At 42.1% G+C, this 19084-nt stretch overlaps 1 protein-coding gene across 31 annotated transcripts in view; it reads right to left on the bottom strand.

Annotated features, from left to right (window-relative positions):
* Positions 1-19084, bottom strand: part of CASK (calcium/calmodulin dependent serine protein kinase) — a 412098-nt gene that overhangs the window by 70103 nt on the left and 322911 nt on the right. For all 31 annotated transcript variants that reach the window (XM_005301770.5, XM_005301765.5, XM_005301766.5 and 28 more), the window contains one exon: positions 484-561. In XM_005301770.5, the coding sequence (XP_005301827.1) occupies positions 484-561 (78 nt within the window). The remainder of the gene's footprint in view (positions 1-483; positions 562-19084) is intronic.

The raw sequence follows: 19084 nt of genomic DNA, 5'->3' as shown, positions 1-19084 counted from the left end.
AGTCATATGTCATACTGCTCTGCATCTGATTTCCCTCCTCCCCGCTTTTTGGCATTAAACTAACTTTTGTTGCAGATACAATAAATAGCAAGCAAATCTGGATTAGATTAATAAACATTTCTAAAGAAAAGTGTTATTTAAGAAATTATACAAACTTCAAACTTTTGCTGTATTCAAACCCACTGAATATAAAATATATGCAAATGATCACACTTGTCCAAGGACAAAGCTCCTCTTTTTTATATTCCTACTGACAAGTCAGAGGTTATATGATGAGGCTTCATAATGAAAACATTCCTTACAGTCTGGGAAATGATAAATTTACAAAGCATGCCATATAACCAAGGGTAAAAACATTTTCAGAGTCAGGTAAATTTAGGAGCCAGACTAGAGCATCGGCACTGTATCTATGATGAAATAATTTCACATTAAACAAACAAAATAAAAGTCTGAAAGTCTCAAATGCATTTCAAAACCACTTACCTCTTTGGCTCTCTGCACAGCATCACTTGGAGGATTCCTGATTTGTGGTGAAGATTTTGTGTTAATTTTGTCATAAAGCTGAAATCAAAAGGAAATAGAATACTGTAATCGTGTGCTACTTTGTTAGTGTTCAACATAACTGAATCCAACAGCCTATATACAATAACATGGTTAAAATATCTGTGTTAAACTACAAGCCTCACAGTGTTTTATGTACAAGTTTAGCAAACAAACTATTTAAAAAAAAAAATTCTGAACACAGTGCCATCCATTCAAAATGTACAGGATATCATGGGAAAGTTTAGAGAGGTTGTGGGATTTTCTGTGCTTCCCATGCATTTTCAATAGGAGACTCTGGGAACCACAACACTTGTGCAAATATTTCTGTGAAGTTTGAATAAGTGGCACTATAACTCATGATAAATCATACATTCTGTTAAATATTTTAAATTAATCCAGAATTCTCACTTTTCCCAACAAATCAAATGCCAAGTACTCCAAATATTATACAAATTTTAACTAAAGTACATAGCATGAGAGAATGCACCTTCAGACAAAAAAGCTTTTCAAATTAATTGCTACAGAAAGCCAAGTCTTGGGAAAAGTGCAAAATTACTCTTTCCAGGAAGGAATGTTCAAAGGATTATCCTCTCTTTACCAGGATTTTCTATCAACAGTATCAATACCAGCATGTTTAAATATGAAATCAAAGACCTTCATTTCTCATTTATTTTAGAAAATATTTTTGAAAAACCTAAATAAAAAAAAATACAAAGACAAGAAAGAGCTGACTACCTATGTTCAGCCCTCCCAAAGTGTGCCTGGCTTAAGGGAATAATCATATATTTCAGAAATGAATAAGCCATATATTTAATTCCTTCAACCTGAAGCATTCAGTATGTCGTATTTGCTTTAAACACAGTACAGAGATCTTTTCTGAATAATCCCCAGCTCCATCAGATTACTAGTATAGAATGTGACTTTGTAAATAGAAATGATCCAGCATATTTTAAATAGATTTTTAACGAAAGGTGCCTTCTTATAAATATAGGAAAGTACTCTACATTTACAAACCTACAAAATACATGAAGTCGTGGTATTAGGCACAGGCGCTGGCTTCCTTCTTGCCCCAGGGGGTGCCCAACCACTGCTCCACCCCGACCACCTCTCTTCCTGCCCAGTTCCACCCCCTCCCCCAAGCGTGCTTTGTTCCCACTCCTCCCCCTCCCCCTCCAGCGCCTCCTGCACAGCTAATCTTATGGCCCTGGTATCTGGCTGCTCAAAATTAGCAGACAGCCTATTTGCCTCCCTGCCTTGCTCCTGTGGAAACTTTGCCTCACAGATATTACTGAGCACACAGCAAGCAGCTATAACCATGGGGATATTACTTTCAATGAGGTCTAATGAGCAAATTGTGCCAGCGACTCTTTAAATGGCCAAAGGCCCATTCAACCACCAATCTGCACTTGTTGGAGCCCATTGTTGAGCGACCCTTGCTGCTGTCCAGGTGTCTGGTGTCCGGCTCCATGAGCCATGGGAGTAAGGGGTAGTCAGGCTCTCCCAGGATCACTGTTGGCATTTCAACGTCACCAACGGTTATTTTGTGTTCCAGAAAGAAAGTCCCTGCTTCCTGCTTTCTGAACAGACACGTGTTCTTAAAAGATGCGTGTGCACGCCCCTTCCCGGAGCATCCCACCTTGATATTGGTAAAACACTCCGGTGATCCACCAGTGCTTGCAGCACCATTGAAAAGTATCCCTTTCTGTTTATGTACTCTTTGGCAAGGTGGTCTGGTGCCAAGCTAGGGATATGCGTGCCATCTATCGCCCCACCGCAGTTAGGGAACCCCATTACGGCAAAACCATCCAGTATCTCCTGCACATTTCTCAGAGTCACTACCCTTCTGAGCAAAAGGCAATTAATGGCCCTGTTTGGATCACTACTTAGATCACAACAGGCCCTACAGTGGATTGACCAACTCCACATTGATTCCTCCACTGATCAGCAGCAATCTGGCATTGCAAGTTTCTATACAGTGTTCAGCACTCGCTTTTCCAGTATCAGAGCAGGTCTCCTTTTAGTGCAGGGCTGGGGAGAGCTCCGCACAGTTTCTGGCAAGCAGCCTTGCACATACAAAAGTTCTGCAGCCACTGATCGTCGTCCCATAACTGGATAACAATGCGATCCCATCACTCAGTGCTTGGTTCCCAGGACCAGAAATGGCACTCCACTGCATTCAGCTGCTGCGCGACTGCCAGCAGCAACTGGGAATTGTTTTGTTCTCTGGTTTCCAGCAGGGCTCTTGAAGTACATTGCCATGTTCCGTGCAGCAGTTCCCCTCCTAGCTCTGGAAATACTGCAGGGTAAGGCATGTGATATTTGTAATGCTCACAACAGTGCACAGCAGAGCGCGGGCCATGCTTCTTGGGATATGGCATATGTGTGGCCATGCCAGCCTTTCAAAAAAAAAGGCACAAAATATGATGGGTTCCAGTTGAAATCGGGGAGCGAGGGAGAAAACTGCATCATGGGACATTGAAGCCTTGTTCCCAGTCCCCCCTTGGGAGGCATTGCAAGGTCTTGTCAAAACCCCCTGCGGCGAGTTGCACTGTGGTATAGCTGCTCACAGTGCACTGGTGTGGACAGGCACTACTGACTTAGTTACTGCGGCGGCTGGATGTCGACTTAACTGATGTCGACTTAAGTTTGTAGTATAGACATGCCTCTAGCCTTTGCAGTCTAGATAACATTCTTTCATCATAGTTTGTGTAATTCTATGCCTGTCACATACTTTACAGAAAATGCATTTGAGAAAGGTTTTTAGGGTGTTAAAAAAATGTCTGGGTGCTATTTTGCCCATACTTTTCCCCTTTGCTTCTCAAGTGTGAGTCAGAGAAAAAAGGTATGCAATTTTTAGAGGTTTTAAAACCTAATATAGCTTTTTTATGAATAAAAATGCCATGACTTAAAATTCTATTATTGGAGGGTTTTTCAGGTCTAGAACCAAGTGCTGTGCGCTCCACTGGAAAGCTGCGAATATTCTCTTTGCCAGACTAACTTGATCAATATCTTTCTTTGATAATGTAAATAACTCTCTAGACAAGAGAAATGTTGTAGACCGAATACATCTGGACTTCAATAAAGCATTTGATACAGTGCTACATGGGAAATTATTAGTAAGACTGCAAGTCTGTCATGGAGGTCACGGATTCTGTGACTTCTGCAGCAGCCGGTGCTGGCTCAGGGGCTGCCTGAGCCGGTTTGGATGTGTGGGAGAGGGCTCAGGAATAGGGGCAGGGGGTGAGCACTTACCTCAGGGAGGAGACTCCCCAGCTCCCACTGGCATAGGTGGAAAAGGGGGCCGGGGGCTCCACACACTGCCTGCACCCGCAAGCCCCGCTCCTGCAGCTCCCATTGGCTGTGGTTCTCAGCCAATGGGAGCTGCGCCTATGGAGCCTGTGCTAGTGGCGGGAACAGCAGGAGCCTCCCTGTCTGGAACTGGGGGGACACATGGAGCCTGGTAGGGAGCCTGCGAGCCCCACCAACCCCCCCCCCCCCAGCACCAGCAACACGCCCCTTCCTCTCCCCAGCACCGCCACCCTATGACTCCCCCCAAGTTTTAGTTAGGGGTATATAGTGAAAGTTATGGACAGGTCACAGAGAATTTTTGCTTACTGCCAGTGACTTGTCCTTGACTTTTACTAAAAATACCCATGACTAAAACATAGCCTTAATTATTAGTTACGATGGAGAATATGGGGATTAGTACAAGAATTGTAAGGTGGGTAAGGAACTGGCCAAAAGGGAGAGGACAATGAGTAGTGCTGAAAGGGGAGCCATTGGGCTGGAGGGAGGTTACTAGTGGAGTTCCTCAGGGACTGATCTTATTTAATATTTTCAATAGTGACTCTGACACAAAAAGAGTGTGCTAATTAAATTTGCTGATGACACAAAGTTGGGAAACATTGTCAATTTGGAGGAGGATCAGAATATCTTACAGGAAGAACTGGATGACCTTGAGGACTAGAGAAATAGAAATGGGATGAAATTTAATAGTACAAAATGCAAGGTCATGCGTTTAGGGATTAATAACAAGAATTTCTGCTGTAAGATGGGGGGCTCTTTAGTTGGAAACAACAGCAGAGGAGAAAAACCTTGTGTATTAGTTGATCACAGGGTGAGTGAGTATGAACCACCAATGTGGTATAACTGCAAAAAAGACAAATGCAGTCCTAGGATGTATCGGGTATTTCCACTAGAGATAGGGAAGTATTAATGCCATTGTCCAAGACACCGGTAAGACCATTCCTGGATTACTGTGTCTGATTCTGGTCACCCATGTTCAAGAAAGATGAATTCAAATTTGGAACAGAGGCACAGAAGGACTACTAAGATGATCAAGAGAATGGAGGGCCTAGTTTATGAGAGGAAAGTGAAAGAGATTGGCTTGTTTAGCCTAGCAAAATGAAAGCCAAGAGCAGTTATGTCTACTTTCTATAAACACATCATGGGGGCAAACTTCAGGGAAGGAGAAGAGCTTTTTAAGCTAAAGGACAATGTTGAAACAAGAACAAATGGGTATAAACTAGCCAGGAGTAAATCTAGATTAGAAATTAGAAGTCTAAGTTTCTAACCATTAGAGGAGTGAAGTCCACTAGGAGTAGTGTGGGCAAGAAACTTAACTGGTTTTAAGATGAAGCTTGATAAGTTTATAAGAGATCATATGACCTGGTTTCCTTTGATAGCAGGGGACTGGATTCAGTGACCCAGGAAGTCCCTTCGAGTCTATGTTCTTAGTTACAAAGTTATAAAGATTTGCACAACTGTATATATTTACATTTTGAGGGTAAAACAACTTGATAAGACCTGGCTGTTTTTCAGTTTTATTTAAATATACATTAACATATGCATAACATAATTTATATTTAACAATGTAAGACAAACACCCACCCATCACCTAACTTCAGCTGCCCTTCCTTATACATTTCAAATTTATCTCCAACAAAGATTAAAATAATGATTAGATATTTATGCAAGAGATTAGTAGCGGATGTGTTCCTGTTTTAGCTGCACTAAAAGATTTGATAATAAAGCGACAGCTAAAATACGAGCACATAATGATATACATCTTTAAAAATATGAAATGAAGCAGCATTGGGAAAGGATGCGATTTTGTTTCACAATAACCCAAACAGAAGAAGGCGCCTGCTTCCTTTTTAATTACTAATCTGTTGGGGATGAAATCCACTCCACCTACATAAAGCGTGAGCAATGAGATGTTATAAAGGTGGAGTACAAGAGCATGTGAGATATCTCAAATTCACACCAAAACCATGGCTAGGGTGACAGGCTGCAACTTGGGGTACGTCTTCACTTACCGGAGGGTCCGGCGGCAGGCAATCGATGTTCTGGGATCGATCCCGGAAGTGCTCGCCGTCGACGCCGGTACTCCAGCTCGCCGAGAGTACGCAGCATCGACGGGGGAGCCTTCCTGCCGCGTCTGGACCCGCGGTAAGTTCAGACTAAGGTACTTCGAATTCAGCTACGTTATTAACATAGCTGAATTTGCGTACCTTAGTCTGAAGTGGGAGCTTAGTGGGGACCAGGCCAAAGCCACAGCAACTAATATTCCATCCACCTTATTGTCTGGAACAAGATCTGCAGCACCCTCATGATATTGGCATGTGCTGTTGGATCAAATAGATCAGTTTGTACAACGATTACATGGCTCCTGCTCTGGCCTACCCCTACCATGACCTCGACAGCCTGGCCAATATGGGCTGGTGTGGGGATACATTCCATGGTATGCAGTGTGCAATGATGCAGATAGCCTACTGCTTTCACTCTGGATGTACACAGACATTTAGATATGCTTTATTGCATTTCATTGGTGCAGGTTTATTAAAATTATTTTTGAAAATGAAAACTATAATAGTTTAATCAAAATGTAAGCATCACTGCTAGTTATTTTTATTCCTTAATTTTTAAATACCTTTTTTTTTTTTAAACATATGCTCTTCCCTTTTACATATTATATTACACACACAAACAAGCATATACATGTACACACTTCTACTTTCAGCTGTTATTTTTAGGACATGAAAAAAAGTAACAGACTGGTTCTGAAAGTGGTCTCTACATTTTCACGTGGCAGTGCACACTCATATTTGGAGGGTAGAATCAAATCCTTTATTTGTTTCAGATCTCTGACTTCCAACTCTAATAGCCAGACTGCTAGATTTGGGCAGAAATTGGTTGCATTTATGAAATTACGTGTTGTCAGAAAAACACAGTAAGCCCCATCAACAATAACTATTCCATACTGGCCACAGAAATGGGTGAGAAGCTTTCAACCAGATAAGAACATGAGTCTGCAAGACACAGCAGGGTCTACAGTATGCAGTAAAGCAGCAGGAGCCTGAGTCAGAGAGCATTAAAGTAGTGCCCCATCCATATCTGAAGGTATTTTCCAAGAAGCTTCCCACTACTGCATAAGGAAATGAGTAGACTAGCTACCCCTTTTATGAAGAGTTAATCAGAGTAATGCATTGCAGTAACTTCTGCTTCACAGTCCATTATTATCTAGCACTCACAAGTTTAGGAAGTATTTGCTGAAGTATCATTAAAAGTTAACCTGCAATAATATTTCAGTAATGGTGAGCACGGAGTATTACAATGCAGATTAACTTCTAATGATACTTTGCAAATATGTTTACTGTGAATCAGTGTGTTCCAGCATCCACTTCAATTGTGGATGTTCTCTAACTAGCTCTTCACAGAAACATTGGCTTCTGAAGCAGTGGCCACTTACAACCACCTTATACTTTAGAAATGTATGGTCCAATAATCTGCCTTCAAAAGGTATGTGGGCTAATGGTCATGAACAAAGATATTGTTTCCTTGATTTAAATATAAAGAAATTACCCTCACATGAACAGTTTTATAATTTGCAAACTGTACAAGAAAATCTCTGTAGACTACTTTTGTGACACACCTTATAGATGAACATTAATAAACTACTTCTTGATTTACTCACACTGGCACAGAAAAGACTGTTTGCAGCTGTGCTACAGGGGAAGGCAGGTGTTTGCACCATCACCTTCTTTGGGGATTCTGCAATGGTTCAAACTGTGCTGGGGGCTCCATAGAAATATCACCACTGGAGGCTCCCCAGGGAATGCATTGAACCAGTGCATTCTTAGCTGCCTGATCATGCCCCCTTCTTCAGCCAGTGCCACCCATGTTTGAGGTGTGCTAATCAGGCCTGGACTCCCAGCAAAGGAGGAGTTACGGGTGCCCTTCCAGTGTGCTTTCTATCACTGGAACCTTTTGTTTTGGAATCTGCCAGGGAGTTTTTATACTACGTTTCACTAATTTTGCCTAGCTCTAGGGATGATATTTAACAAAGCCTGTGCATTCTGAACACTTCAGGACCTAATTGCATACAACATTTCAGCATCAGGCTTTTAAAAACATGTTCAAGACTTAAAACCTAATGTTATTTAAAGAAGGCTGGTCAGGCACTCATTTCTAGATTACTGCATGCCTCATGGACGACTTCTCCGTTTGTTGAAGCACCTTTTTGGCAACGTTAACTTTAACAAACTCTCCCTAGCTTTGATTCTTCTCTGTTAAGTTTCTGATTTGGATAACACTGCTCGACAGCCAAAATGCTTCTGAAATAAATGTAGTCAAACTTTACTAATTCTGGATCACTGAGAATGAAAATGATGCTTAAAATTGTTGATTGGCTCTAGTTTTCAAGATATGCTATTGGGTCAGTATATACGACCCTTGACTTGGGAATGGCGGAGGATAAGTGAGTTATAAAGGGAAAGGATCTCAATTTAAACCAGAAATGCCTAAAATACATCTTTGACTGGATCTATGAATAAATCTATGACTGGGTTTGGACAGTACTTGCTTTTTAGGCAAAACAATGAATGATGCAATCTGAAGCTGGTATTGCGTCATACATGATATGAATTGCATCATGCTATTCCTAGAAGTCATGGATGATGCAATCATAACGAAGCTTCCATCACTCTGCTGAACAAATTGCCCTATATCAGCTCTAGAAATCATACAGTGTCGTGCTCTCTTATTTGTCAGTGTTTGATTTTGCAAAGGGACACATTTCTGTTTAGCCAAAGTGAGCAGAGATGCCTCGTACTTCTGTGAACAGTGCAGATAACTTCTGCTATGTTTGTGGTGAAGTGACTTTTGCATCAGAAAAGTGCAGTATAACCACTCTGGTTAAGAAAGCCTATCACCTTTATTTTGGCTGCAAAACTGGAGATCAGGACAAGAGGTGGGCCCCACACATATGCTGCAACACTTGTGCAACAAATCTTCGCCAGTGGTTGAACAGGAAAAGGAAATCTATGCCTTTTGCAGTGCCAATGATTTGGAGAGAGCCAACAGATCATACCAGCAATTGTTACTTCTGCATGGTGCCTCCAGTTGGGAAAGGTGTGTCAAAGAAGAAAAAGTGGACTGTGCATTATCCAAACATTCCATCAGCTATACGCCCAGTACCCCACGGAGAAGGACTGCCGGTTCCTGATGCACCAGAATCATTCTCACTTGAGTCAGACGAGGAAGAGGAAGAGGATGAAACTTCTGGTCCTGAACCATCAATGTCACAGGACCCACATTTTCTCCCATCCTCCTCCTCTGAACCACACCTCATAACACAAGGTGAACTGAATGACCTTGTCAGGGATTTGGAACTACCCAAGAGTAAGGCAGAGCTGTTGGGCTGCAGACTACAGCAGTGGAATCTCCTGGCAGGTGATGTTAGGGTTTCCATGTTCCGTGACCGTCAAAAGGATCTTGTCCCATTCTTCTTCATGGAAGGTGATCTTGTAGCCTGCAACAACATCGATGGTGTGATGGCAGCCCTCAACATCAGTCACGATCCAGATGAGTGGAGACTGTTTATTGATTCATCGAAGACGAGTCTTAAAGCTGTTTTACTGCATAATGGCAATGTTTTGCCATCAATTCCAGTTGGTCATGCAGTCCATATGAAGGAAACCTATGACAACATGAAACAACTTTTGAGGTGCATAAACTATGACCAACATCAGTGGCAGCTTTGTGGCGATTTGAAGGTTGTTGCTCTCTTGCTTGGTCTGCAGACTGGATACACAAAGTACTGCTGTTTTCTCTGCGAATGGGATAGTTGTGCAAGAGATTCCCACTACATCAAGAAAAATTGGCCACTCCGACAGTCATTGGAGCCTGGGAGGAAAAGTGTTCAGCATCCACCACTTGTTGGCTCAAGGAAGATTTTGTTACCACCCTTACACATCAAGCTGGGTCTGATGAAGAACTTTGTCAAGGCCATTGACAAAACACAAGCAGCTTTCAAGTACCTCCGTGGAAAATTTCCAAGGTTAAGTGAAGCTAAGATAAAGGAAGGTGTCTTTATTGGTCCTCAGATTCGTGAACTTCTTTGAGATGATGCATTTGACCATGCACTGCGTGGCAAAGAAAAGACGGCATGGAAAGCCTTCCAGTTAGTGGCAATAAATTTTCTTGGAAACAACAAGGCAGACAACTACAGGTTGTTGGTGGAAAACCTCCTCAAGGCATACAAAAGCCTTGGTTGCAACATGTCACTAAAGATACATTTTTTGCACTCTCATCTAGATTTTTTTCCACCCAACTGCGGAGCAGTGAGCGACGAGCACGGCGAGCGATTTCACTAGGACATTGCAACAATGGAGAAACGCTATCAGGGCAAATGGAGCCCATCAATGCTTGCAGACTATTGCTGGACAGTGACAAGAGATGCTCCATTTAATGAATACAAGAGACAAGCCAAGAAGCGCCAAGTAGACACTGAATAGGACTAAACTATGTACATAATAGTTTGCCTTTTGTTTCATAATAAATTTTATTTATATAGCCCTTTTGCTGATTTTTAAAGTGTTACATAAACAGGACAGGTGAAATATTATCATGTAAAGCAACCATAAACACATGAAAAGACCTAGGTTTACAATTTAGGATTAAAACTCTACTATCTACACAATATACATAGACATAAAATGTAAAAACTTGAATATCTTAGAAACAGTAGCCAATCAATTGTTTTAATTGTCATATTTGAATTCAGCACATCAAAATACATAATAAATAGCACATTTTATCTCTGAAGCAGACGACTTCTCAAAAATTGTAGACCAGTGTAATTATCAATTATTGACTAACAAACGTTTTCCTTAAGAGTATCTATCCCCCCCATCTACTATAAAACTGTTTTTCTTCCAAGTTTGTATCAAATGTGATTATATTAATTGTTTCAGATTTTTTTAAAAAATGTCTGTATGTACACACATATATATACTTTCAAAACACATCCCACTCATTCAGAATGGTGTACTCATTTTATACACATTACTCAATTCCTGCTACATACAATCTTCTTGCCCCTATTCTATATACCACATGCTGATAATAAAACACATCTTGAAGTTGCAAAGAACTCCTTTTTCTCTTGGCAATAGAGTATCAACTCTCACCACCTCTCAAGTCTAGCCAACCTAAGTGGTCATGAATATGCAACTGAACCTGAGGTAGTTCTCTTTTATGGCAGCAACAGAGCTACCTTTCCTTGTGATGACGGTCCCATTTACCCAATTTTTAAAACTTAGCCAAAAATATACAGTATCTATTTTGTCTTATTTGTATTTGTCCTTGTATAAAAATCAGGATCACAGAAGACCATAAAACAAATTGCACTAAAAACTGTTAAATTCTGCTAAAGCATTAGCAAACCCTCTTTCACTGGGTCATATTAAGGTCAGTTACTTAGTGATCATAGCCACAAATGCAAAGGAATAGTACTGTTCTCTAACAGAGTAAGATATTAAAGTTTACATTCAAGTAAGTAGAGGGCACAGTAAATTTCAAAGTACAGAGTATCTGTTAATACCTGGAGCATGCTACAAATCCTGAACGTCCCAATTGGGATTAACATTTAATTCTGAGAAATCCTAAGAGAATACAAAGGCATAAATAAATCAAACTATTCTGTATGCAAAATGTGGTTAAAGTGATACGGTCTGATCAAATTTAGCCCCAAATTTAGGTTCTGTAAAAATGACTTCTCATTTGTATTGTGTTGGTGGCCTAAAGGCTCCAAACAGGTTGCGGCCTCATTGTTCTAGGTCCTTTACAAAACATACCAGGCTTTCATAAAATTCAGCACAAATAAACAATAATTTCATGGAAAAATTTTCTATTAGAATTTGAATAGAGACATGGAATAAATAAATAACTGCACTATTTTGATAGTGCATGAGAACCTGATGATAAACAAAAGCCTTATTCCTGATTACTGAGGGAAATTCAAAAAACAAACATTGTAGTTGTATTATTATTATTATTTTAAACTAATTTCCATACAACCAGAGAGGGGAGATACACAGCATCATCCTATTTTTGCCCACACTCCTCTCACTCTTGGTCCCCTGGATAGACCTGGATCACAAGGAGAGGCCTTTGCAGAGTGTGCCATGAAGGCATGCAAACCCCCCCCGTTCCACACAAAAGTGGGGAGATTCACAGGCAGGTCCTTTTGAGGGTGGATCTTGGGGCATGATCTGATCCATGATTTTGTTAATGTTCCTGAAACAAAATCTGATTGTGCACTTCCCCAATTTCCTTCATTTAAAGGCCTTTGCAAGAGAAAAATTATATAAACCCAGAAGATTCCGGAAGAATAATAAGGCTGAGTAAAACCCCTTCAGCTGTTTTGGAGTTTACTAAAGATGATTCTCCCCTGCCCACCCCACACATATCAATGCCAATTTTGCTATTTTAAAAACTTAACTGCATGTTTATTTAAACAGGGCTACAGCAAAAATGACTGAAGACTGACATTTCATATAGGCACAGTCCCCACTGAGGAATATTGCCTTTAATTGGTTTGAAAAAAAAATCTGTTTTAATTTAGCAATAGATACTGGTTTGACCATTTGAAAACTGCATACCGATCACAGGCAGTAGATGTTCTTATCGCACATAGGAGCACACAATTCACTAAGGGATGAGGTTTTGCCACTCTTTACATTTAGTACTTTACTGCATGTACTACTCAATGTGAGTAAGGGTGATGGAAGTATTCTCTACGTTTATTCTTGGTTCAAAGGACTTACAAGCTCCACCGAAGTCAGCGGAGACTGAAAGGTGCACTAGTTGATTACCTTACTTTTTTCTCCATACAACCTATAATTTAACCTATAATTAAAAGTCATAGGAAATTAAGTGAAAAGAAACTAGCAATAATGTAATATGACCAAGAATTAGTAAGTCAGGAAATTTCAAAAACAAAGGCAACGTTAACTCAACCATGTTGCACTTTTCCTATTCTTTTTTCCCTGGTTAAATGTTAAGAATACATTACTCTGTTTAGGGTTACCATATTTTGTGCCTCCAAATGGAGGACACCCCCAGGGGCCCCGGCCCCGCCCCCAGCCCCGCCCACGCCCCAACTCCGCCCCCTCCCAAAGTCTCCGCCCCCTCCCCTGCTTCCCGCGAACATTTGAGTCGCGGGAAGCCTGTAGCAGGTAAGGGGCGGTGTGGGGGGAGGAGGGGCGGTGTGGGGGGAGGAGGGGCGGCCCAGGCTGGCCCCCCGGCGGCTCCAGCCTGGGTCGGCTCGGGCCCTGGGGTGCCGGCCCCGGCCCACCACCCCCAGCCCGCCCAGCACTGCCGGCCCCCGGCGGCCCAGCGCACCCCCCCGGATCCCGGCCCCGCGGACCCCCCGGCCCCGCGGACCCCATGGCCCCCGGCCCCGCGGACCCCCCGGTCCCGCGGACCCCCCGGCCCAGCGGACCCCTCCGGCTCCCGGCCCCGCGGACCTCCCGGCCCAGCGGAGCCCCCGGCTCGCGGCCCCGCAGACCCCCCGGCCCCGCGGACCCCGCGGACCAGCGGAGCCCCCGGCTCGCGGCCCCGCGGACCTCCCGGCCCCGCGGACCCCCCGGCTCGCGGCCCCGCGGACCTCCCGGCCCCGCGGACCCCCCGGCTCGCGGCCCCGCGGACCTCCCGGCCCAGCGGAGCCCCCAGCTCGCAGCCCCGCGGCCCCCCCGTCCCCGCGGCCCCCGCGGCCCAGCGGACCCCCCGGCTCGCGGCCCCGCGGACCTCCCGGCCCAGCGGAGCCCCCGGCTCGCGGACCTCCCGGCCCAGCGGAGCCCCCGGCTCCCGGCCCCGGCCAAAGAGCCCTCCCGATTTTCCCGGACATGCCCGGCTTTTGGGGATTTCCCCCCGGACGGGGATTTGAGCCCTCAAAAGCCGGACATGTCCGGGAAAATCCGGACGTATGGTAACCCTAACTCTGTTATAAAATGTTCTCTCTACAACATATAGCACAGAATGCACAATATGGTTGTTTAAAATGCCACAGCAATTGTAACCTTAGGAATTCCCTAGATTTGAGTTCCTGACCTTACAATCTTAACATTTAATATTGGGCTTCTGTATTTACTGTACAGAAAATCAAAATTTACAGGATTAATGAGTAGCCCCCAAAAGGCTAGCAGTTGCAATCCATGCATTAGCAAAAAGCAGATATTTAAGGTAAACACAAAATTGTCATTATAGCAAGTTAACTGAAGGGTACTGTTTCTTAAAAACGCAAGAATTATTTTAACGAATTGTGCCTCTTGGTGCACACAAATACTGTGAAGAGGGTACCCACAACAAATTAATCTGTCCATGTCTGATGACTAACTCTGTCTCCCAGAAGTTAAAGCTCCTGACTGCTTGTCTGTATAAAAGGAGCTTGCTTCTTGGGGAGAAGGACACAGTTCACTTTCCACTTTCAAGCAAACAGTCTGAAATGGAAAGTTTTAACTTATCACTTCAAATTTGCAAAGATTCCTTTTAACTAGTAAAAAAATTCCTTGCTCTACAACAAAAGTTGTCATGTCATCTGCAGAAAACAAACATTTTAGTAACTTGAAAAATGAAGTCCACCACAGAATATAGGAATTTAGATTCACTGGCTGGTCTAATCTATAATGGAGTCATTCACAAGGGCAGATTAGGCAGTGGAATCATTAACTGTATTTTTCAGTCCAGAATCTGGAAGTTACAATGGCAGACCTGGGGAAGGTTTCCCTAGACTTGACACAATAGCAACCATGATGATGAAACAAAATAAAAATCTGTTAATAAGCACAGAAGTTGTCTAAGAAATATTAGATTGAGTGTCCTGGAAGGAATTCAGTTAGAGATAAGGAAAATGTGTAGTATTGCCAACCCCAAGTGTTACAAACGAACGCGTTTTTAAAAAAACATTTTAAAGTTCTTATTTGCTTTCTGGGCTTTATGGTGCCCTAGTGTCACATTTTCAACCTTTTCTCTGCAACCATGAGGGCTAGATAACCTCCTTAAACAGGAAAGCTGAGCTTCTCACCTAATCATTTGTCTCCAGGAGTTGGGACTTTAAGAGAACCCCAAAATATTGTGAGACCCATAAGAGTTGGTAACACTATTTAAAATGAGCTACTGAGTGAAGCAAGATCCCTCTACAAATGGCATTACCACAGGAGTTGCCAAATTAAAGAACCAACTGTCCCATCTCTAATCTGCCCAGTCTGGTTACTGGAGAGATAATTAATGAGAAATAGAAATGAGATTCTGACAGAACTGTGGTGGACAGTTCTCACAGGGGCAGTTTTGGACACTGAAATGCTACCACTTCTAGAACTAGAAGACTAAAGTTTGAAGTAATAATCTTGGCATTTTTTCCCCTTGTGACAGCATATAGCACATAAATCTGCAGAAACATCTGACTGTTTTGCAGAAGAATTACAGATATTGGACAAATTTCATTTTCTGTTATACCTGTGTAACTCAATGGAATTACTCTGCAGTTACATAGGTGAAATTAAGAGCATAATTTAACCATATGCTCATGTAAAATTGGTTATGTTTGTCGTTTGATCCAGAGCGGGTGCAGTGTCCCACCCATATCTGTGCATGCTCCAATAAGGTACATATTAACTACAGATAAAAACTAAATGTTTATAAATTATATGTAGCTACAGACTAAATATTAAAACAGTAATACACAATATACAATACTTGGAAGGCCATTTCACAGTTTAGGGCTTGGACAACAAGGCTTCTGCCAATTCGGAAGAATTATTTTAATAAAAGGGTATGAAAAGGCCAACTCAAATCGAATCCATCCTTTACGACATAAATATCCTTGTGAAAACAGTTTAAAGTAGAAAAAAGCCATGAGAAAGTCATCAACTGGAGGAGAACTTCATAGCAAAGCCAATTCTCTAGGTAGCATTTAAATTAAGTAACCAAAATGGAGAACAGGCCATTTTCTTTTAAAATTATTAGAGCACTGAAATTACTTCCACATGAACAACTTCTTTTCTCATGTTTTTTTGAGCTTCAAGCTAGTAAGAATAGTTTAATATTTTGTTTACAAATTGCTAGAACTTTCACAACTATGCTAGTGCTACAGTACAACAATATTATAAGAATTTTAACTTCATTCATAGAAGCAAGATTTTTAATAGTATTCCTTTACAACTGTCTTCTTGTAAGTTTTTGTTCTTTATTCATTCTTCAAAATAATATGAAAACAAAGAAAAAAACATTAAACCTATTTCTTTATGTAGGAATGGGGAAAAACTTTTTCCCCCCCCAAGGACCAGTGAAAGTTTTTACTTCCCAGACTTTGGTGTATCAAGATGACAGTAGACAGTATCTTTTAATCAGCAGAATCACAAACTTCTCTCAAGATGATCCATCCAGGAAGAACAGTGAGAAATCTCTTTAAGCTGAACTTGGATTGCACTCTGAAATCAATATTACATTTCTGGAACATCCTAACTTATAAAAATCTTCCAGGACCTATTTCCTGATGCCAAATACCTGAGATCACATGGGGCTACAAAAAATACTTATCTAATTTACTTAGGAAAAAGTAGAAAATGAACGATTCTACTTTCTTCGGTTGGAGAAGAAATTAATGTAAAAACAGAAAAATACACTTAAAGGCACATCTTATATATAACAGTGGGGACTGATTAAAACTACCCGCTACCCCTATACTGCCCGGCAACACTGGAGGAAAGGCAGGAGGCAATGAATGTGGTTTAATTAGGCCACAATTTTATTAACTTAAAAGATGTGGGAAAACCTGCCAATAAATTGTACAATGGAAGTCATGATCATTCTCTTATTTCACATAATCCCCAACCTGATCCCACCTATCCCGTTGCTGGGACCTTGCCACCCACCCCACCTATAAGGTTTAAGGAGATTTAAAAGGATGGGGGTTGGCTCTCTCTGTACCAGATTCAGAAGATCTGAACCCTCTTCCCTTCTGAAGCTCCCTTAAGGGATGCTTTCCTTTAAATCCTTTTCCAGTACATTTTATCCAATGACTGTACCCTTCCATAACAAGCAGATGCACTTCTTTTTTCGTATTGCTGATGTAGAGAAGCAACTACAATTTCACCTGAAGTTGATTGAGCCAGATGGCTACATCAAGAGTAGCAGAATTTATTTTAGCGATGCCTCCTTCATATTTATAAATTGGGCAGTAGGTGGTCATATGTTTGATGACCTGTCGTGGGGATTCATACTCGAATGCTGGGGAGTCATTGATCTTCTATTTGTGCATTAGATGTCCATATCTACCATGGTTGGTTTGGATTTGGTTCAGAGTTGACCAAGATGTCCGTGGAAGATTGAACCCAGGAACTTTCTGTGTGGGATCCGGCACAAGATGCTTATTTTTAAAGTCTTGTTAAGCCCAGTCTGCTTTCCAAGCCTCCTTCTCATCGTTTAGCCTCATGCAATCAAGCTATGAATGTTCCCAGAAAGGCATGCGGGACTTAAGACGTTGGGGGAGTGGGGGGCGAGAGCGTTGTCGAGGTCTTGGCGGATAGGAAGACATCTGTTTGCCTGGATTCGCTGAGCTTCACAGAGTGTTGCGGCAGTTTGGCGAATCAGCGGGGGAATGATGTTAGAACAGTAGCCATGGTGTTGGAGTTGACTTAAGGGTTCCAGTGATACACTGCATCACTGTATTCAGCTGGGTGTCAACAAGTTGTGTGTGGCTGCATCTGCTCCATACCAGTGCACGATATTCAGACACTGAAAATCTACTACTAATTTTACATACTAAATTGTGTCATTATAATTTAATCATCCTGTGGGGAAGGTGAAAAAACCCACATCATTTCAGCCAATCTCGCAGTGAAGGAAAAAAGGGGCGACTAGCATAATGCCCACAGTGGGTCATGAAGGAACCCACTCTTTTCTTCAGGTTTCATTGGTGGGCAGGGGGGTGCTGCCAGCTTGATACTGGTTAATGAGGGCTTCTTCGGGAGTGCATGAGATATAAATACCCCCCTCTTTCTTCCCATCAGTGGGAGGGGCCAACCTGGTCCAGCCAACCATTTCCCACTCCTACCTGTTTTGTTTGGGTAAACTTTTTTCTTCCCCCCCCTCTACTAGTAGTTGCACAGGGAACTCTTAGAGAGGAGACAACCTCTCTTCTTCTGGCCAGCTGGACAATGACGAGCGGCATACAGTTGCGGTGAGCACACAGTAATGGAATACGGTTCAGGGCAAGTTTCAGATATAATATGTTGTGGGTGGATGGTGATTTCCATCAGTTCTCTTTGTTCATCTCCACAACACAATCTGCCAGCTGAAGACTATTTGTTGTTTTCAGATTTAGAAGAATGCTGATATGACAGTGAGGACTGCTATCACAATATTTGACCCAGCTGCAGTACCTGTTCACCCACAGTAAGAGGATTCTGCCTGGCTGCATTAAAACTACCAAAATTAAAGGGAAATCTAGTGGGAAGTTCAAAAGATTAATTCTGTATCATGTTTTAATTAACCCAAACAAACTATTATGCTGAACTTAGGTTCTAAGCTACAGAACACGCTTCTGCAGTTTGAGACCTGGAATTAATTACTTATTATTTGATCATTTCCCTCTTTTGGTCAAGAACTCTGATCTTCAGCCCCCTGGCTGCTTCCTTGGAGATTGATACCTTCACAGAAGTACTTTCTCCAGAGTAACTAATCCTGAGGTTGGACACACTAATTGTGCGTCACAGTAACTGACAGCTGGGACTTTATTCTCAGCCTTCGCTAAAAAGGCAATTACTCCCTTTAGACCAGCCTTTTGTCTCACTGAGCAGTGCACCTGCCTAGTCTATCATTTCAGCAGCCATGCTCTCATACTCCCATCCTGGTATGACTGTGCTGCATATTATAGCCGCACCATTGATTAGAGTCCCAGGCTTATTTTTTAGAACTCTACCTTCTGCTCCTCTACACAGATGGTAGGGGCCAATGCAGCTGATCAAAGCCTCCCAAGGAGTTTTGCGCTTTTTCTCTATGGTACACATGTCAATTTGGGAGGGAGAGCATACCTTATATTCATATCTCTTGCATAGTGAAGTATTGTGTTATTGCTACACCACAAAGCTGGTCATAAGCAAGGGATTTAATAGATAGAAGATACTTTGACTGGAAATATTTCTTTCTTTCTTTTTTTTTTTTTTAAAGTGAAAACATACATTTTACCCGACACACG

This window comes from Chrysemys picta, chromosome 1 (assembly GCF_011386835.1).
Source record: "Chrysemys picta bellii isolate R12L10 chromosome 1, ASM1138683v2, whole genome shotgun sequence".
NCBI lineage: Eukaryota > Metazoa > Chordata > Testudines > Emydidae > Chrysemys > Chrysemys picta.
The sequence above is the reverse complement of the archived record's forward strand: the minus strand, read 5'-3'. Positions and strand labels throughout refer to the sequence as shown.